The following is a 16,930-nucleotide window of genomic DNA, read 5'->3' on the forward strand; positions in this document are numbered from 1 at the left end:
ACCTGAAAGTAATTGCTGAGTCATATGATAAATGTGCGTTTAACTTTTGAAAAATTGTCAAACTGTCTTCCAAAATGACCATATCATTTTTACCTCCCATCCATCCATATATGAGGGTGCCAATTGCTCCATATCCTCACCATCAGTTTCTTTATGGGTTTTAAATCTGATTACATTGAATGGGTATGTAGCAGTATCTCATTTCCCTAGACTTTTGTTTTGTTTTTTGGTTCTTGTTTGGTTTTGGTTGGTTTGGTTTGCTAGTAAAGGTTGAACCCAGGGGTGTTTAACCATCAAGCTACATTCCAGTTCTTTTTATTTTTTATTTTGAGACAGGGCCTCACTAAGTTGCTGAGGCTGGCTTTGAACATGCAATTTTCCTGCCCCAGCCTCCTGAGCCAGTGGGATTACGCATGCACCACTATGCCTGGCTTCCCTAGACTTTGAGATTCTGTCTCCATTTTCTCTGCCCTCTTTTCGCTCCCTCTTTCACTATATATTTGTATATTGATACACATGTACACACAAAAGCACACACACACATATACACAGATATACTCCTGAGATGCTTCTTCATTTCATGTTTTTAATGTTATCTTGGCTACCCTCAATACCAGGTCTCTGTAAGATGGTACCCTAAGTGGCAGAGCACATGGGGACCTTCACCCAGCCGTGGTGGACTGCAGACTCCAGATTAGGAAGAAACATTATGTTGTCTAGCAGACTCGAAGAAGCTTGTAACACACCTCTGAGTGGGAAGAGCCCCATAGCCCAGCTATGAATTAGATCAGGAGAATCAGGGCAGAGAGAGCATCTGCCCAGGCAGGGGCTGGAGTGATGGCTTGGAGCAGAGTGCACTGGAAGGAAAACTAAATCCACAGCAGGCTTGCTGGTTGGGTGGAGGTCAAAGAGAAGCAGTGCTCTCAGAATGCTGGCTACTCACATCTGGATAAATGCTGATTGCTCCCCAAAGGTGCTGAGAAGGAACCCAGACAGTGCTGGGCTGTGGGAGCCTATGGGAGGCAGGACTGGAATGCAGGGGCCAAAGACAGTTTTCAGGGGCCATCTGAAGTTGAGCCCCTAACACTCCTTCCTCCAGGAAGTCAGACTTGGCATATGCTCCTGAGCCCAGGCTGGGTTGCCTATATCCTGGCAGGTTTGGGGATAAGCAAGCACTTATTTAATGTTTGTCAAGTGAGTAGCTAAGTGTGCTTTAACTCAATCTCCCCCATGGATTAGGTCCTCCTTTGTTTTGAGGACATGGTGCACATCTGTAATCACAGCTACTCAGAAGGCTGAGTCAGGAGGATAACAAGTCTGAGACCAGCAAAACCCTGTCTCAAAATAAAATAAAAATGCCTGAAGGTGTGACTCAGTGGCAGAGACCTTGCTTAGTCTGCATGAGGCCCTGGGTTCAATTCCCAGTACCGGGGTCAGGTTGGGGGAAAGTACTGGATTGCTCTCTACAGATTCACTGGGCAAGGCCACCTCAGGATTCCAACTGTCTGATGATGTGCTTTACTGCCACTGTAGCTGTAGTTTAAGTAGGCCCCACAGCACTCAAGCCATTGGCAGATCTCTGTGATGTGCACGTTGCAAGTTCTACAGGCATTCAAGGTGCAAAAGTTATAGGGTCATGATAGCTTCCTTCCAGATTTCAAAGAAAATCCTTTGAAACCAGGCTGAAGTTTGCTGCAGAGTCAGAGTCCCTGCAGGGACTCCCCAGTGGGGAAATGCCTAAGGGAGCTGAGAAAGTGAAAACAAAGTGGAGACCCATAAAGGTAGCATGCCACACCAGCCTCGGAAAGCCACCGACATCAGCATGCAACTGTAAGGGTAGCCATGTGGACTGGCAAAGCCATTCACTCCTGCTGCGATGAGCACAAGATCCAGACTTGGAGACTTCTTAGAATTTAATGCCTACCCTGCTGGGTTTAAGTCTTCCTATGGGCCATTTACTCCTTTCTGCTTCTCAATTCCTTCCTTTTGCTAAAAGGGACATTTATCCTCTCCCTGTCTTGCCATTACATCTTGGAGGTATGTACTTGTTTTGTTTTTTGACTTTTTTTTTTTTTTTTTAACAGGAGCTCAGAACTGAAAGAGTTTGCCTTGAATCTTACAGGAGATTTTACACTTGGATTTTTTAGTTACAGGAACAAGTTAAGACTTTGGAACTCTTGGGGGTGGAAGGAATGTGTTTGCATTGTGAGAGCATGAACTTTGGGGCCACGGATGGAATGCTATGGTATGAATTTTGTTTGTCCCCCCACAAAAAAAAGTTCACATACTCAAAGTTTGGTCCTTAGTGTGACAATGGGTGATGACAGACTTTAAGAGGTAGAGCTGGGTGCTTAAGAGGCTTATTTACATGCCTGTAATCCCAGCTGCTGGGGAGGCTGAAACAGGAGGATCACGAGTTCAAAGCCAGCCTCAGCAATGGCAAGGTGCTAAGCAACTCAGTGAGACCCTGTCTCTAAATAAAATACAAAATAGGGCTGGGGATGTGGCTCAGTGGTCAAGTGCCCCTAAGGTCAATCCTGGGTGCCAAAAAAGAAAGAAAAAGAGAGAAAGAGAGAGCCTGATGAGAGCTCCTTAGGTTCGTTAGGGGCATGTCCTTGGAAGGAATTGCGAGATCCCAGCCTCTCTGAATTTCTGTTTTTCAAGATGTGATCTTTGCCTCTTGCATGTCCTATATACCACTAGGTCCTCATCAGAGCCAAGATAATGTGGATGTCATGCCTCTAAACTTCCAGAACTTTGAGCCAAATAAATCTGTTGTTTATTTGTTTTTTGTGTATTTTTGTTTTCTTGGCAGTACTGGAGATTGAACCCAGGGCCTCATGCATACTAGGCAAGCACTCTACCATTGGGCTACCTCCCAGTGCCAAATCTCTTTTTCTTACAGAGTTAGTCTGACTCAGGGGGTTCATTATCATAACAGAAAATGAACTAAAACACATACAATGAAATTTTATTTGGCTATAACAAATACTAACACATGCTAGAACTTGGATAAATCTCAATATAAAACATTATGCTAAGTGAAAGAAGTCAGACCTAAGAGGTCATGCATCATATGATTCTTTTTATATAATATATCCAGAATAAATAAATCCATTGAAACAGAAGCAGATTAGTGATTACCAGAGGAAATGGAGAATGATTACTTATTAGCTTACAGGATGTTTTGCTGGAGTGATGAGATTTTAATAATTAGAGAAGTGTGGTAGTTACATAACATTGGGAATACACTAAACGACACTGTATTGTACCGTTGAACTATACCCTCAACCCTTCTTATTTTTTATTTTGAGATAGGGTCCCACTTAATTGCCCAGAACCTGTGATGTGATTCTCCTGCCTCAGCCTCCCAAGTAGCTGGGATCACAGGCATGTGCCACAGCACCCAGCTCAATTGTCAACTTTTTAAATTTCACCTAAATTTTCTTAAAAAAAATCAAATTAGTTTCCTCCACCTGGCATCAGAGCTCAGGCACACCCCTAGCAGAAAGAATGAACAGCAAACCCCTTACCCAGGGGCCTACTGGCCCATTCAGAGTTGTACTCCAAATCACTGGCCACCCTTCCTTCAGGGCATCTTAAGGAGCACACAGGGTCTTGTGAAGATCACTGAGGTGGGAGAGCTGAGTTGTTTGTGTTGTTGTTTGTTTTTTTTTTTAAGCAAAAAACATTTTACTTTCTCATAGCTTCTGTGGGTCAGGAATTCAGAAGTGTTTAGCCTGATGGTTTAGCCTGCTCAGTGTCTCACATGTGCTTGTAGTTAGAAAGAGTTGTGGTTATCTGACGTCTTGACTGGGACTGCAGGATCCACTTGCAAGATGGCTTATTCACATGGCTGTTGGCCAGAGGCTTCGGTTCCCATGTGTATCTTCAGGGCATGACAGCTAAAATCAGTTTGAGAGGTTCCGATGGTCTGTCTACTTCATTGCTCCAGGCCTAAAGCGAGGCAAAGAATATCATGCAGAAGAACCTCAGAGGAAAGCAGCTCAGCACATGGCAAATAGGAATTAGAGTAAGAGCTGGGATCTGAACATAGCTGGGCTATCATATTTTGTCCTCTGCAAGGGACTTTCCCAGTTCTGCCCCTGGCTTAATCAGAGCATGAGACATGAAGCTGGTCACCAGCCAAGTGGGATGGACTATGGAGGTTTAAACAATATCGCCCTTTAAATATCAATGGTGCCAAAGGTCAGGGTGCCAAAGGTTTTATGTTCTGTTGCTTCTGCCCACAATCCATTGTGAGGATCATGAGGACAGTGGTAAATTCTGGGTCCAGTGCCCTGGTATGGGTGGGCTTTCTGTTTCTGGCATTTACTACCACGGCCACTGGTAAGATACACTGAACAGCACTGGGTCTGAGGAGTGGAAATGTCTGGGTTGGCAGGAAGACCAAGTGAGGAGGGGAGGGAGGTGAGTAGGGATGGGGAAGAGTGGGTGGCCAGCTCAGGGAAGGGGCACAGCTTTTAGGGATGCCAAGGTATGTGCATGCCATATGGGTAGGGGCTCTGCCTTTGCTGTGTATGTGATCCCCAGAGCAGCCATGTCCAGGGACACAATTGTCCTTTGTTTGAAGGGGACTCAGGATTTATTTTAGTTGGGTATGGTAAGAAAAGCAGATGTGCAAAGGGCTGTCACAAAGAAAGAAGTTTATTCACTGTTGCCTAGAAATAGGAGATGCACCATACCCAAGGTGGCAGAGGGAGTGAGAGGAAAATGTGGACATGAACCTTTATTGTTTCCTCAAGCTGGAATAGGTAAGTGGGCTAAGCAGGCTTGGGATGGGCTAGTTTGAATAATTTCAGCAGAGTCTGGAGCATAGAGGCTCTGTCCCAAGTTGTCTGGTCCCTGGCCCTGGAGTGCTCAGGGCTAATGGATAGTGGCCAGGATTATGAAAATCCATTGAGGAGGTGGCTGGGGTATGGCTCTGAATAAGCTCCTATTGAATAACTTGCTTCCCAACATGTTGTGTCCTCTTTAGAAACTGGCTAACCCTGGGAGAGGCAGTCCCTCCAAGGTCAACAAGGCTTCAGATGTCAAACCTAATATAGAAAATAAAGAATGGAATATAGAAAATAAAGACATGATTATTAGAACTTTTTTTTTAGCAGATGAATAATCTGAGGTTCAAGTGGACAAGTGGGCCCAAGGCCCCACAGCAAGTCTGGTTTGGTGTGGAGGGAAGCAATAACGATGCCAAGCCAAAAGGAGGAAGTTGGGGGTACTTAAAGGGGTAATCAGAGGGCCCAGCTTGCAGACTGCTGTGGTGCTGCGTGCCAGTGCTCAGCACAGAGCCTGGAGGAACAGGTGCTCAGAGAGCAAGTGTTTTCTTCATTCTGAGAGATCATCTTTCACCCCATCCTCTCATGGACCCTGCAAACTCACCCCATGGCCTCTGCGTCCTGCCCTCAGGGTCCAAAGTCACTGGTCCTGAAGTGGACACCCCACTGGGCCGTGTGCGAGGCCAGCAGATGGGTGTGAAGGGCACAGATCGCCTCGTGAATGTCTTCCTGGGCATCCCATTTGCTCAGGCACCCCTGGGCCCTCTCCGGTTCTCAGCCCCACTCCCAGCCCAGCCCTGGGAGGGTGTGCGGGATGCCAGCACTGATCCCCCCATGTGAGTAGCCCAGGCAGGGGTGGCCAAGCAGGCAGGTTGGCAGGGGTCTATCTTCCAGGGGTTTTGGGGCTGACCAACTGGCCCTCGGACTCATCCTTGGCCACAGGTGCCTGCAGGATGTGAAAAGAATGAACAACAGCAGATTTACACTCAATGGAAAACACCAGCTCTTCTCTGTTTCTGAGGACTGCCTGGTCCTCAACATCTACAGCCCAGCTGAGACCACTTCAGAGACCAGGAGGCCGGTATACAGCCCAGAGATCCATGTTCACCCTGCCCACCTGCCCATCTGCTCCCAGCTATTCCCAAACCACCTCGGAGGTCCTGAGAATGCCCCGAGCTAATCCTTGGGCAGCTGGGTCCCAGAAGCTGGGGGTCACTGCTCCATGGTTATCTCTGCAGGTCATGGTATGGATCCATGGAGGCTCTCTGATTGTTGGTTCTGCCACATCCCAGGATGGATCAGCACTGGCTGCCTATGGGGATGTGGTAGTAGTCACAGTCCAGTACCGCCTTGGGCTCCTTGGCTTCTTCAGGTGAGATGGATAGCCTGGCAGAAGGCATCGACTGCCCTGGAAAAGTCAACTCATGAGAAGAACTAAGGAGCTAGAATAGATGTCCAGGGCCTGAATGGAGAGCCTTGCAACCCTGATGATTGGGGCAGAGGAGGGTATCTCCCTGAGGCTTTACTCTGGGGATGGGCCCAGCCAAAGCTGGAATTGTACATTGAACTTTGTCCCTAGGACAAATGATATTGGCTTCCTGGGCTAGGGCCAGAGTCCCGGAAGGGACCGGGGGCAAAGAGCAACAAGCCCAGGCAGCCACTTGAGAGCCAGTCCTGTCTGGCTGCCCTGCTAGGCTTGTCCACACCACATACTGGGTGTATAGGTGCCAAGCAAGGCTCATAGCCAGGTGACTTTGGGAGCAGAGGAAGGTTCATGATCCTGGTGGCTGATTCAAAGCAAATCTGCAATGGCCAAGGAAAATGTGTCTGGGGAGTCAGTTTGAGCTAACTACTGCCCCATCCTGCCCCCTAGCACTGGGGACAAGCATGTGCCTGGCAACCAGGGCTTCCTAGATGTGGTGGCTGCTCTACACTGGGTGCAGGAAAACATCACCCCCTTTGGAGGTGATGTCAACTGTGTTACCATCTTTGGTGGATCTGCTGGTGGTGTCATCGTCTCTGCACTCGTGAGTCATCACAGGGAGCTAGCAATTGGAGCCAGGCTGGGAGGGCTACTGTAGCCCCATACCTCTCAGCTCCTGAGCTCTTCTAATAGTCATCAGTTTTCTCCACTGCACCCAGGTCCTGTCTCCGATGGCTACAGGGCTGTTCCACAGAGCCATAGCACAAAGTGGGGTCATCACTCTTCCAGGGCTCATGGAACCCAACCCATGGCCCAAAGCTCAGGTCTGCATTTTCTTTACTCTCTTACTCCATGTGTGCCTCCACACCCTACTTTTGCTGGTCCTAAGGTCTCAGAGTGAGAGATGGTCACTGATGGGGAGCTCCCTGTTGTCAGAGAGGAACAAACCAGGATGAATAACACACAGTACCCGTGGAGGCTCAAAGGAAATGACTGTATTCCATGGGCTGGGCAGTCAGGCATGGTTTCCTGGAGGAGGCCACCCCTAAATGGATCATCTCTGGCCCCCTCCCCAGGATGAGATCTTGGGGAGCACACCTCTCCCCAAGGGTGCTTGGGGAACTCTCCATTCCCAGTCACCCTGCTGCTTGAGAGATTTCCATTCAGCCTCTAGATCCCCCCCCCCAACCAGATTCTCACTGACAGCCTTGCAAGGAGTTGTAGGGGAAGCCAGAGAGTTCTCGAAGGGGAACCCCATGCACCTGCAAAGGCTGCAGGTGTGAGACAGTGAGAGGTCCTGGAAGTAGGAAGCCATCAGGTAGGGAATAGGCCATCAGGTAGGGAATAGGACATGTTAGGGAACAGAGCAGGAAGTGAAGGTGCTGGAGAAGTAGGAGGCATTGCAGAGACCTCACAGGCCGTGCAATGGACCTAGACTTGATCCAGAGGGCAGGAAGAAGCAGGGCAAAGAGGAGTCTGAACTACTTGGAGTGGAAGATGGGCTGAAGGGAGCAACTCTGGAGATCAGGAAGCCCGGGAGATGGTCAAGGAAGAGCACAGGCAAGAGAGACCTTGATGAGGCAGGGCAAGGCCAGCAATAGAGTCAGGGACAAGGGGAGGCTGGGTCAGTAACCTCGCCTAGCCCCAGTTCCCATCTAAGGTAGAAGAGCAGCTGAATACTTTAACCCCTGGTGCAAGATGATTCAGGAACCTCAGCAGGGCACAGCGCCTCTTAACTGGACAACAGGAGCCTCCTGTCGATGGCCTCACCGTGGAGATTTTCTCCACCTCAAACTTTAGGTCCTTCCCTGTCTCCCTTGAAGCTGTCCCTAACAGCCTCACTTCCTACCTGACCCCTGGCCTGCTCCAATCGTGGCACCCCCTGCATCCCCAGACTGTGGCCTGATGGAGCTCCTCCCACTCCGCACCCTACCCAAACTGTGTTGACACAGAAAAGAACACAGTTCTCAGAGGGCAAAGGGCACTCATTCCATCCTCCCTCAACAAGGAATGGCATTTTGATGTCACTGAGGGCCACACAGAGCAGGGATGGGCCTCTCAGAGGGGGTGGCAGGTATCTGGCCAGGCTTGGGCCTGATCTGTAACGTAACAGCCCAGTATTCTACAAACACAACCCCTCTGTACGAGAAGGAGTAGACTGGAAGGATGGAGATGGGGGGGCTGAGAGGGAGGCGTGACATGTGTTTCTCCAGAATGTAGCACGCTCCTTGGCTTGCAACTCTGACTCCCCGGCCGAGCTGGTACAATGCCTTCAGCAGAAGAAAGAGCAGGAGCTGATCACCAGCCTGTCGGTATGCAGCCTCTTGGGGGATGGTGACAGACAATAGCACAGAAAAGGTCCTGTCCAGCACCTATGGGAGCAGAGGGGAAGTTACCAATCTGGGGTGAGACTTGGGGCAGCTATCATGAGAGGAAGGAGATGAGGGTCCACCCCAGCCCCAAGGGTAGGCCCTGGCTGCTAGGGAAGACATCTGTTTGGAAGCAGTAGTTGCTCCAGGTCTTCTTACTCCCTGCTGGACCCTCCATCTCCTCAAGGGTCAGTCACTCAAACATGCATCTGGGTGGCCCTTAGGATTCCCATCCTTTGAGGCTTGGTCCTGACTCAGGGGCCTCCTGCCTTGTTTTCTCCTGCAGAATAATTTGATCTCTTCCTACACCATTGATGGCTCCTTCTTTCCCCAAAGTCCCCAGGAGCTCATAAATGAGCGGCAATTCCACTCTGTGCCCTTCCTCCTGGGTGTCAACAATCATGAGTTTGGCTGGCTCATTCCCAAGGTGAGTGTCCTCCAGCACCTATGCCCTTCAGGTCCCTTTCCAGCCAATCTGCTTCTACCCCAATGTCCTCATGACAGTCCTGTGCACTGAGCGCTCCTTTCCTCCCATTTGGTAGGTAAGAAAGCTGAGGCTCAAAAGGTTTAAGGGACTCTCTCAAGGTCACTAAGCTTCATTTTCATAAGGCATATATTTCCTTTATGGAGATCAAGCTTTTGCACAAAGTGGTCTGGGCCATTCCGATCCACAGCACTCTCCTGTTGGGATCTTGTCTCTACATTAGACTCTGTGAGACTGGTTAGTTTGACTCCATGCCTGAGAGCCTGACTACCTAAGACTCTGAAATTTCAGACAGCATCAAGTCATGGGACATGTACTTTCCAGTCCATTCTGCACACAGAACTCCCCACAAAATAGCAACATTGTGCTTTCCTCCTGAGCGTCTTATTATATCATTCTCACTTGTCTACTCATCTCTGCAGAACTCTTTTTTGTTTGTTTGTTGTGGTGCTGGAGTTGGAATCAAGGGCCTTGAACGTGCTAGATAAAGAACTCTACCATTAAGCTACACCCCCAGCCCAACAAATATTTTTAATGGCCGCAAACCTCCCACAAAGAAAGGGTCTCATCTTGTTTCTTCACTTTGGCATTTGGGCAGCTTATAGTTTTCGCTACTGCAGCAAACAGTGCAGTGAACACCTTCATGTCCACAGCTTTTGTCCTCTAACTTATTCCTTTGCAATCAATCCCCAGGAGGGGCATTGCTAACAGCATGAAAGGTTCTTGTTCTCTTGACACTCAAGGACAAAGACTGTACAAGTTTCCAGGTCAATGTCCCAGACTCTGGCAGACAGCTTGCCGTCACACTATTGACAGGCAGCTGTGAGCACAAAAATGACAGAGTGCCAACCTGGCTGACTCCCAAGACCTGTCCAAGCTTGCCTATGCCCAGGATCTAAGCTGAGGTCATTTCTCAGCCTCAGGGAATCTGAGGACTGCTCCCTACATCTGGGGCAGGAGCTGATCACCCCCCCCCCCCGAGTCATCCACAGTAGCACAGTTGTAAAATTTTCAACAAACTCTGTGTTGACTAAATATCCATGTAAAAGCTTTAGCCATGGAAAATAATCGATACCTCTCATGGAAACCCCTCCACTTCTTACATAATGCCATTGGCATAGCACTTTCCAAAATTTCTACACCAATTTACACTGCCACCAGCAACTTGAATCCACAAGTTTCCTAGTAAACTTACCAGCACTCACAGATCATCATTTTAAAAATATGAGCTTTATTGAGATATCATTTATATACCACAAAATTCACTCCTATAAAGTCTAGTATTTTAGTATATTTAGTCTAGTTTTTAGTATATTTGCAAAGTTGATGTCACTGCTATCTTCTTTTTTAATATTTTTTAATCGTAGATGGACACAATATCTTCATATTTATTTATTTATTTATTTTATGTGGTATTGCGGATGGAACCCAGGGCCTCACGCATACAAGGCAAGCGCTCTACCACTGAGCCACAACCCCACTCCCACCCCCACCCCAGTCACTGCTATCTTATTCCAGAATATTTGCATTGCTCTAAAGAGAAGCCCAGTTCCCATTAGCAGTCACTCCTCGTTCCCCCTCCTTCAACCTCTAGCAACCACTAATCTATTTTCTGTCTCTAATCTACTTTCTGTCAAATCTATGGATATGCCTATTCAGGACAATTCATATAAATGCACACATAAAATATGTGGCTTTTTGTGTCTGACTTCTTTCACTAACATGATGTTTTCAAGGTTCATCCATGTGATAGCATGTATCAGTACTTCATTCCTTTTTATGGCTGCAGAGTCAATTATATGGATACCATATACCACATTTTGTTTATCCATTTGTCAGTTGATAGACACTTGGGTTGCTGCCACCTTTTTGGTTATTGTGCATAATTCTGCTACACACATTTATTCATAAATTTTTGTGCAAATATGTTGTCCATCACTATAAGGAAACACTTGAAGCTGAGTCATTTGTAAAAAGGTTTATTTAGCTCATAGTTTTGGAGGCTGAAAGTCCAAACAACATGGTGCAGATTCTGATGATGGCCCCATGGCTGGATTCCTAATATCAGATTACAACACAATGGTAGGAGTGATCACATGCAAGACAGGAGAGGAGGGGCTCTTTAATAACAACTGGTTTTTTACAAGAACTCACCAGGAGTCCCATAGGAACTATGTTAATCCTTCCCCCACAGTCCCCATGTTCCCAATAACTAGGCCTCACCTCTTAAAGGCCCACTCTTTCCCAATATTGCCATACTGGGGACTGAACTTCCTACACATGAACCTGAGGGGCAAGGTGGAGAGACAGAGACACACAAACCACATCTACATGATCGCACATATGTTTTAATTTCTCTTGATTATATATGTAGGAGTGGAATTGCTGGGTCATATGGCAAACATATTTGATCATTTGAAGACCTGCAAGACTGTATTCTAAAGTGACTACACCACTTTCCATTTCCTCCAGCAGTATATGAGGGTTCTAATTTGTCTACATTCTTGTCAACACTTGTTTTGATTCTCTCATTTTTATTCCAACCACCCTAGTGGGTGTGAAGAGGGTGTGCATTTTCCTAACGATGTTTGAGTATCCTCTCAGGTATTTATTGGCCTTTGTTTTTTAGTGGTGCTAGAGATTGAACTCAGAGCCTTATGCATGCTAGCCAAGTGCTCTACCACTGAATTCTATCCCCAGTCCTATTGGCTATTTTTATACCTTCTCTGGAGAAATGTCTATTCAAATCCTTTGCCCATTTTAAAAATTGGATTATTTGTCTTTTGTTGGTGTTGTTGAGTTGTAAGTCTCTGTCTCTCTGTCTCTGTCTCTGTCTCTCTCTCTCTCTCTCTCTCTCTCTCCCTCTCTCTCTCTCTCTCTCTCTCTCTCTCTCTCTCTCTCTATATATATATATATATATATATATATATATATATATATATATTGTCTAAAGATGGACAGAATTTCTTTATTTTGTTTATTTTTATGTGGTGCTAAGAATCGAACCCAGTGCCTCACGCATGCTCGGCAAGCACTCTGCCTCTGAGCTACAGCCCCAGCCCCGAGTTGTAAGAGTCTTTTACATATTCTGGATACAAGTTCCTTATCAGACATTATTTGCAAATGTTTTCTTCCACTCTGTGCATTGTCTTTTTACCTTCTTGGTAGTATCCTTTGAAACACTCAAGTTTTTTATCTTATGAAGTTCATATATTTTTTATTTTGTTGCTTGTGCTTTTTGTGGCGTATCTAAAAAGATGGATTGCCTGATCCAAGATTACAAAGATTTAGCCCTATGTCTTCTCCTGAGAATTTTATAATTTTAGCTCTTACATATAGGTCTATGACTTATTTGAAGTTAATTTTTGAATATGGTTTTAGAGGTTTTGTTGCATATGGTTTTCCAACTGTCCTAATACCATGTTGTTAAAAAACCTTCTTTATCTACTGAATTATCTTGACATCCCTGCTTAAAAATCAATTGACCATAAATATAAAGATTTATTTCTGGACTCTCAATTCTATTCCATTAATATATATGTCTATCTTTATGACATTACTACGCTATCTCAATTACTATTGAAATTGAGAAGCATAGACTCTCCACCTTTGTTCTCTTTCAAAATTGTTATATCTTTGCATAACATAGTGCCACAATATGGATGGTTTAAATGATAAAAAATTGCAGTTACAAAGGTTGAAAGTCTAAAATCAAAGTGCCATCAAGTCTGGTTCCTTGGTTCTTCTGAGTGCTGTGAAGGAGAATCACTCAGGACCTCTCTCCTAGCTTGGGGTGGGTAGTCATGGTCATACCTTGGCTTGCCGTCCACCCTGTCTTTACATAGTCTTCCCTCTGTACGTGTCTGCCTCTATGTACAAATTTTTCTGTAAACAGGGATACCAATTATTTTCAATGAGATCCCACCCTAATGGTTACCTCTGTAATCATCTTAATTACCCTTTTTTGGGGGGGGAGGGGTGTTTGTTTTGTGGCACTGGGGACTGAACCCAGGGGTGCTCTACCACTGAGCCCCTTTTATTTTTTATTTGGAGACAGGGTCTCTCCAAGTTGACAAGTCTGGCCTCAAACTTGTGATCCTCCTGCCTCAGCCTCCTGAGTAGCTGGGACTACAGACATGCACCATCACACCCAGCTTAATTTAAGTATTTTTGTTAAGACCCTTTTCTCCAAATAAGATCACCTTCTGATCTGAGGGTTAGAAGACACTGTGTGCTCATCTGTGAATTTTTCATTCTTATTCTTACGAGATTAACAAAGAGCCTAGTAGCAATGAAATGAATTTTAATAACTAACATCTCCATAGTGCTTAATCTCTGTCCGGGCTACTGTGTACACTAACACACTCAGTCTTCATGACAGTCCTGGGAGGCAGGTGTGTTAGTCAGCTTTTTATCACTGCGACAAAAATACTTGACAGGAACAACTTAGAGGAGAAGTTTTTTGGGGGGCTGATGGTTTCAGAGGTCTTAGTCCATAGACAGCTGCTGGCTCCATCGATCTGAGCCTGAGGTGAGGCTGATCATCATGGCAGAAGGGCATGGAGGAGGAAAGCAGAAGCTGGGAAGCAGGAGGAGAGGGGCAGGGGAAAGATAAACCCTCCCAGGACCCACGGTGACCTACTTCCTCCAACTAGATCCCACCTGCCAATAATCCATTCAGCTATCAATGAACTAGGAAAGGGGTTGATCCACTGATGAGGTCAGGGCCCTTATGACCCAATCATTACCTTAAAGCCTCACCCTAAACCTTGCTGCTTTGGGGATCATGCTTTTGACACATGAGCTTTCAGGAACACATTCTGGATCCAAACCACACTAGTAGGTTATTAGGATTCTTTGTTTATGGATTAGAAAACTGAGGCACAAAGAATTTAAGTACCTTGTCCTGGGTTGTGTACCTAGTAAGTGGCAGAGCCGAGACTTAAACCCAGGGATTCAGGCTTCAGTGCTCTAAATTATAACTTATATAAGGCTAACATTTGACATTTTTAACTTTGCCTGTAGCTCCTGCTATAGCCCCTGGAAGTCTTAATGTTATTCCATAAAAATATTGAAAAACTTTCTCTCATTTTCTGTGGTACTACCATCAACCACTGCCTGTTGCACGTGATGCTACTGTTCCCAGTCACCTTTACCCCCCACACCAATTTGAGGCTTATCTTTTGAGGTCTTTGGACTTGTGGGTTTGTCCATAATAAGTGTATGGACACAGGGTTGTGAACACGCTCCTGCCCTGTCCAGAGCTGGGAATGGGGAGGGCTGTGGTCCAGCTGTACTGAGAGGGCCTTGGTTGTCCCCACAGGCCTGGGGTATTCTGGATAAGATGGAACAGATGAGCCAGGAGGACATGAAGGCCTTCTTGAGACGCTTCTTGACTGATTCGGTGAGCAAGAAGCAGGGGGAGGAGGCCGGTAGGTATCTGATCCAGCACAGTCTCAGCTCCTACCCTTCACCCTCACAGATACCCAACCTTCACCAAGCCCCTTGACCCAACTGCTGAATTTTAGTTCCACTGAAGGATCCCCTTAGACATGAGTCAATATGGTTCTCAAAGGAAAATCATCATCCCCATCATCATCATCGTTGTCGTCACTGTCACTGCTCCTTAATAAGTAGAACATCCTGTGTGCTGGGGACTGTGCTATCCTGAGCACAAGGATAGGCATTCGTGTCCTTCATTCATCCCAGCACGTCTGTGAAGTCGGGACTTTTATTATCTCCATTTTACAGATAAGGAAACTGAGGCTCATGGTAGATGAGAAGAGACAGATCTTGAGTCAGCTCTGTCTAACCCCAGAGCCTAAGCTGTTAGATGCCAGATGGAATTAGGGTCAGACCCCAGCCCTGGTCACTTTCCCAGTTATCCCAACCACTCCAAGTCCATGTCTACTCTTCTGTGCTGGAAACTTCACAAACCTGCCAGGCAAAGACGGCCTTTCAGAGAGGCTCAGTCACCCTGTGGAAAGTCACACAGTCAAACAGTGGCCACAGAACTAGGATTTGACTCCAAACCTGAGCTTATCCTACCCAGACACCATCTAGAACTCCCAGAGAAGCAGGGAGACAGGTGGCTGATCCCTGGAATATGAGCTCTGGCATTTGAGGGAACTTATGCTGGAGAGCATAGGGCTTCTTGGGAAGGTCTGTCACAGTTATGGGAACTGAGCAGGCCTGAGCATGACCTCTTGCCCCAGGATGTGCCCCCTGAGATGATGTTCACCATCATAGATGAATACATAGACAATCACTCAGATGCACAAGCCAGATGCCACAGCTTCCAGGAATTGATGGCTGACATCCTTTTCTACATTCCCACCTTGAATTTCTCAAGAAATCTCCAGGGTAAGCCTATCCCTGACCATCTGCCCCAACCTCTCTACTTGAGCCCAGGAGCTGGTTATCACAGGTAACATTACCCTGATGCCCTTTGTCTTATACCCTTCTGCCACTCCCAAAGTCCTCTCTCTCTCTGGGATGTAGCATCACAGTAGTGAGAGGTATCTCTGGCAGGATACCTTGCAAAGGAGAAAACAGAAGCTCAGAGAGGTACAGTGATTCATCAAAGGTCACCCAGAAGGGCTCTTCACAATCCTCAGGGGTTAATTCAACGTATGAATAATTTTGTCTTCTTTTCATGCTTCTCCTGGGAGACATCTTGCTTCCATCAAGCCCGGCTGTCATTCCCTGACACAGTTCTAGAATAGCTCCAAGTTCTTAACTTGGTGACCTCCAGAAAGATACTGAACTATTCTGTGCCTGGCTTTCCTCATTTGTAAAACTGGGATAATCTGATTCAAAATTGTTATGAGGATTAAATAACTGATCACACTTATAGCTCATGGAGCAGGGACCCAACACCTAGCAGTAGTTCAGTAATGCTTGCTGCTAATCATGTTATCTTCATCATTTCTATGATTAAGATTGATGTTTTCACAAGTTTGTGCAGCCAAAGGCAGGCCCTGATCATGCTGTGGGCACGTAACTCCGATCCTGCCCTTTTTCTACAGATTCTGGAGGCTCCGTCTTTCTCTATGAGTTCCAGCATCCACCCAGTTCTTTTGTGAAGATCAAACCAGCCTGGGTCAAGGCTGACCATGGAGCTGAGAGTGCCTTCATGTTCGGGGGTCCTTTCCTCATGGATGAGCGCTCCCTCCTAGGTATGGGCAGACAGACAGACAGACATGCAATTCCTGGGCTGCTGTGCTCCAAGGTTCCAGAGTGGGCTTGTCGGGACAGAGGTCTCCAGCCAGCTGCAGAGACCCTTGGATTCCTTCCAGGTCCCTTCTGACCCTGATCCAGGTCTAATTCCCCCATCCCCCAGCCTTTCCAGAGGCCACAGAGGAAGAGAAGCAGCTGAGCCTCACCATGATGGCCCAGTGGACCCACTTTGCCCGAACAGGGTGAGTGAATGAGCATGATGACTGGCTTTGAACCTGAGATTTGGGGACTGAGACATTCAGATCTGCCCCCAAGAGGGTCAGCACAAAAGGCCTTGGTTCTCATTCATTCCTGTCTCCCAGGGACCCCAATGGCAAAGGGCTACCTGCTTGGCCCCGGTTCAGTGAGTCGGAGCAATACCTGGAGATTGGCCTGGTGCCACGAATCAGGCAAAAGCTAAAGGAGGCCCGAATGCAGTTCTGGACGGAGACGCTCCCCAGGAGGATCCAACAGTGGCACCAACAGCAGAAGAGCAGGAAAGTCTCAGAGGAGCTCTGAGGCAGGCCTGGGCCTTCTAGACTAGGACCAACCCAAAGGTTATCAAAGTTCCAGGAAGGGGATTCCACCTTCTGGGTCCCCTTCTTCCTCCTGGAGAAGTCTTTTCTTCTGTCCTTTA

The 16,930-nt window shown here is 46.9% G+C and overlaps 1 protein-coding gene across 1 annotated transcript; it reads left to right on the plus strand.

The window, feature by feature from the left end:
• Positions 1-4,271: 4,271 nt before the first annotated feature.
• Positions 4,272-16,930, plus strand: Ces3 (carboxylesterase 3). Its single transcript, XM_026413291.2, has 13 exons — positions 4,272-4,350; positions 5,431-5,635; positions 5,742-5,880; positions 6,038-6,171; positions 6,673-6,826; positions 6,942-7,046; positions 8,436-8,534; positions 8,878-9,018; positions 14,399-14,479; positions 15,291-15,438; positions 16,104-16,253; positions 16,418-16,496; positions 16,617-16,930. The coding sequence occupies exons 2-13, from the start codon at positions 5,490-5,492 to the stop codon at positions 16,810-16,812; spliced, it is 1,572 nt and encodes a 523-aa protein (XP_026269076.2). The 5' UTR covers positions 4,272-4,350; positions 5,431-5,489; the 3' UTR covers positions 16,813-16,930.

This window comes from Urocitellus parryii, chromosome 15, assembly GCF_045843805.1.
Source record: "Urocitellus parryii isolate mUroPar1 chromosome 15, mUroPar1.hap1, whole genome shotgun sequence".
NCBI classification, from domain to species: Eukaryota; Metazoa; Chordata; class Mammalia; order Rodentia; family Sciuridae; genus Urocitellus; species Urocitellus parryii.

Coding starts and splice junctions, on each gene's coding strand:
- Ces3 (XM_026413291.2), top strand. CDS start 5,490: ATGGGTGTGAAGGGCACAGATCGCCTCGTGAATGTCTTCCTGGGCATC. Junction 5,881..6,037: donor CTTCAGAGACCAGGAGGCCG/GTATACAGCCCA, acceptor TTATCTCTGCAG/GTCATGGTATGGATCCATGG. Junction 9,019..14,398: donor TTGGCTGGCTCATTCCCAAG/GTGAGTGTCCTC, acceptor TTGTCCCCACAG/GCCTGGGGTATTCTGGATAA.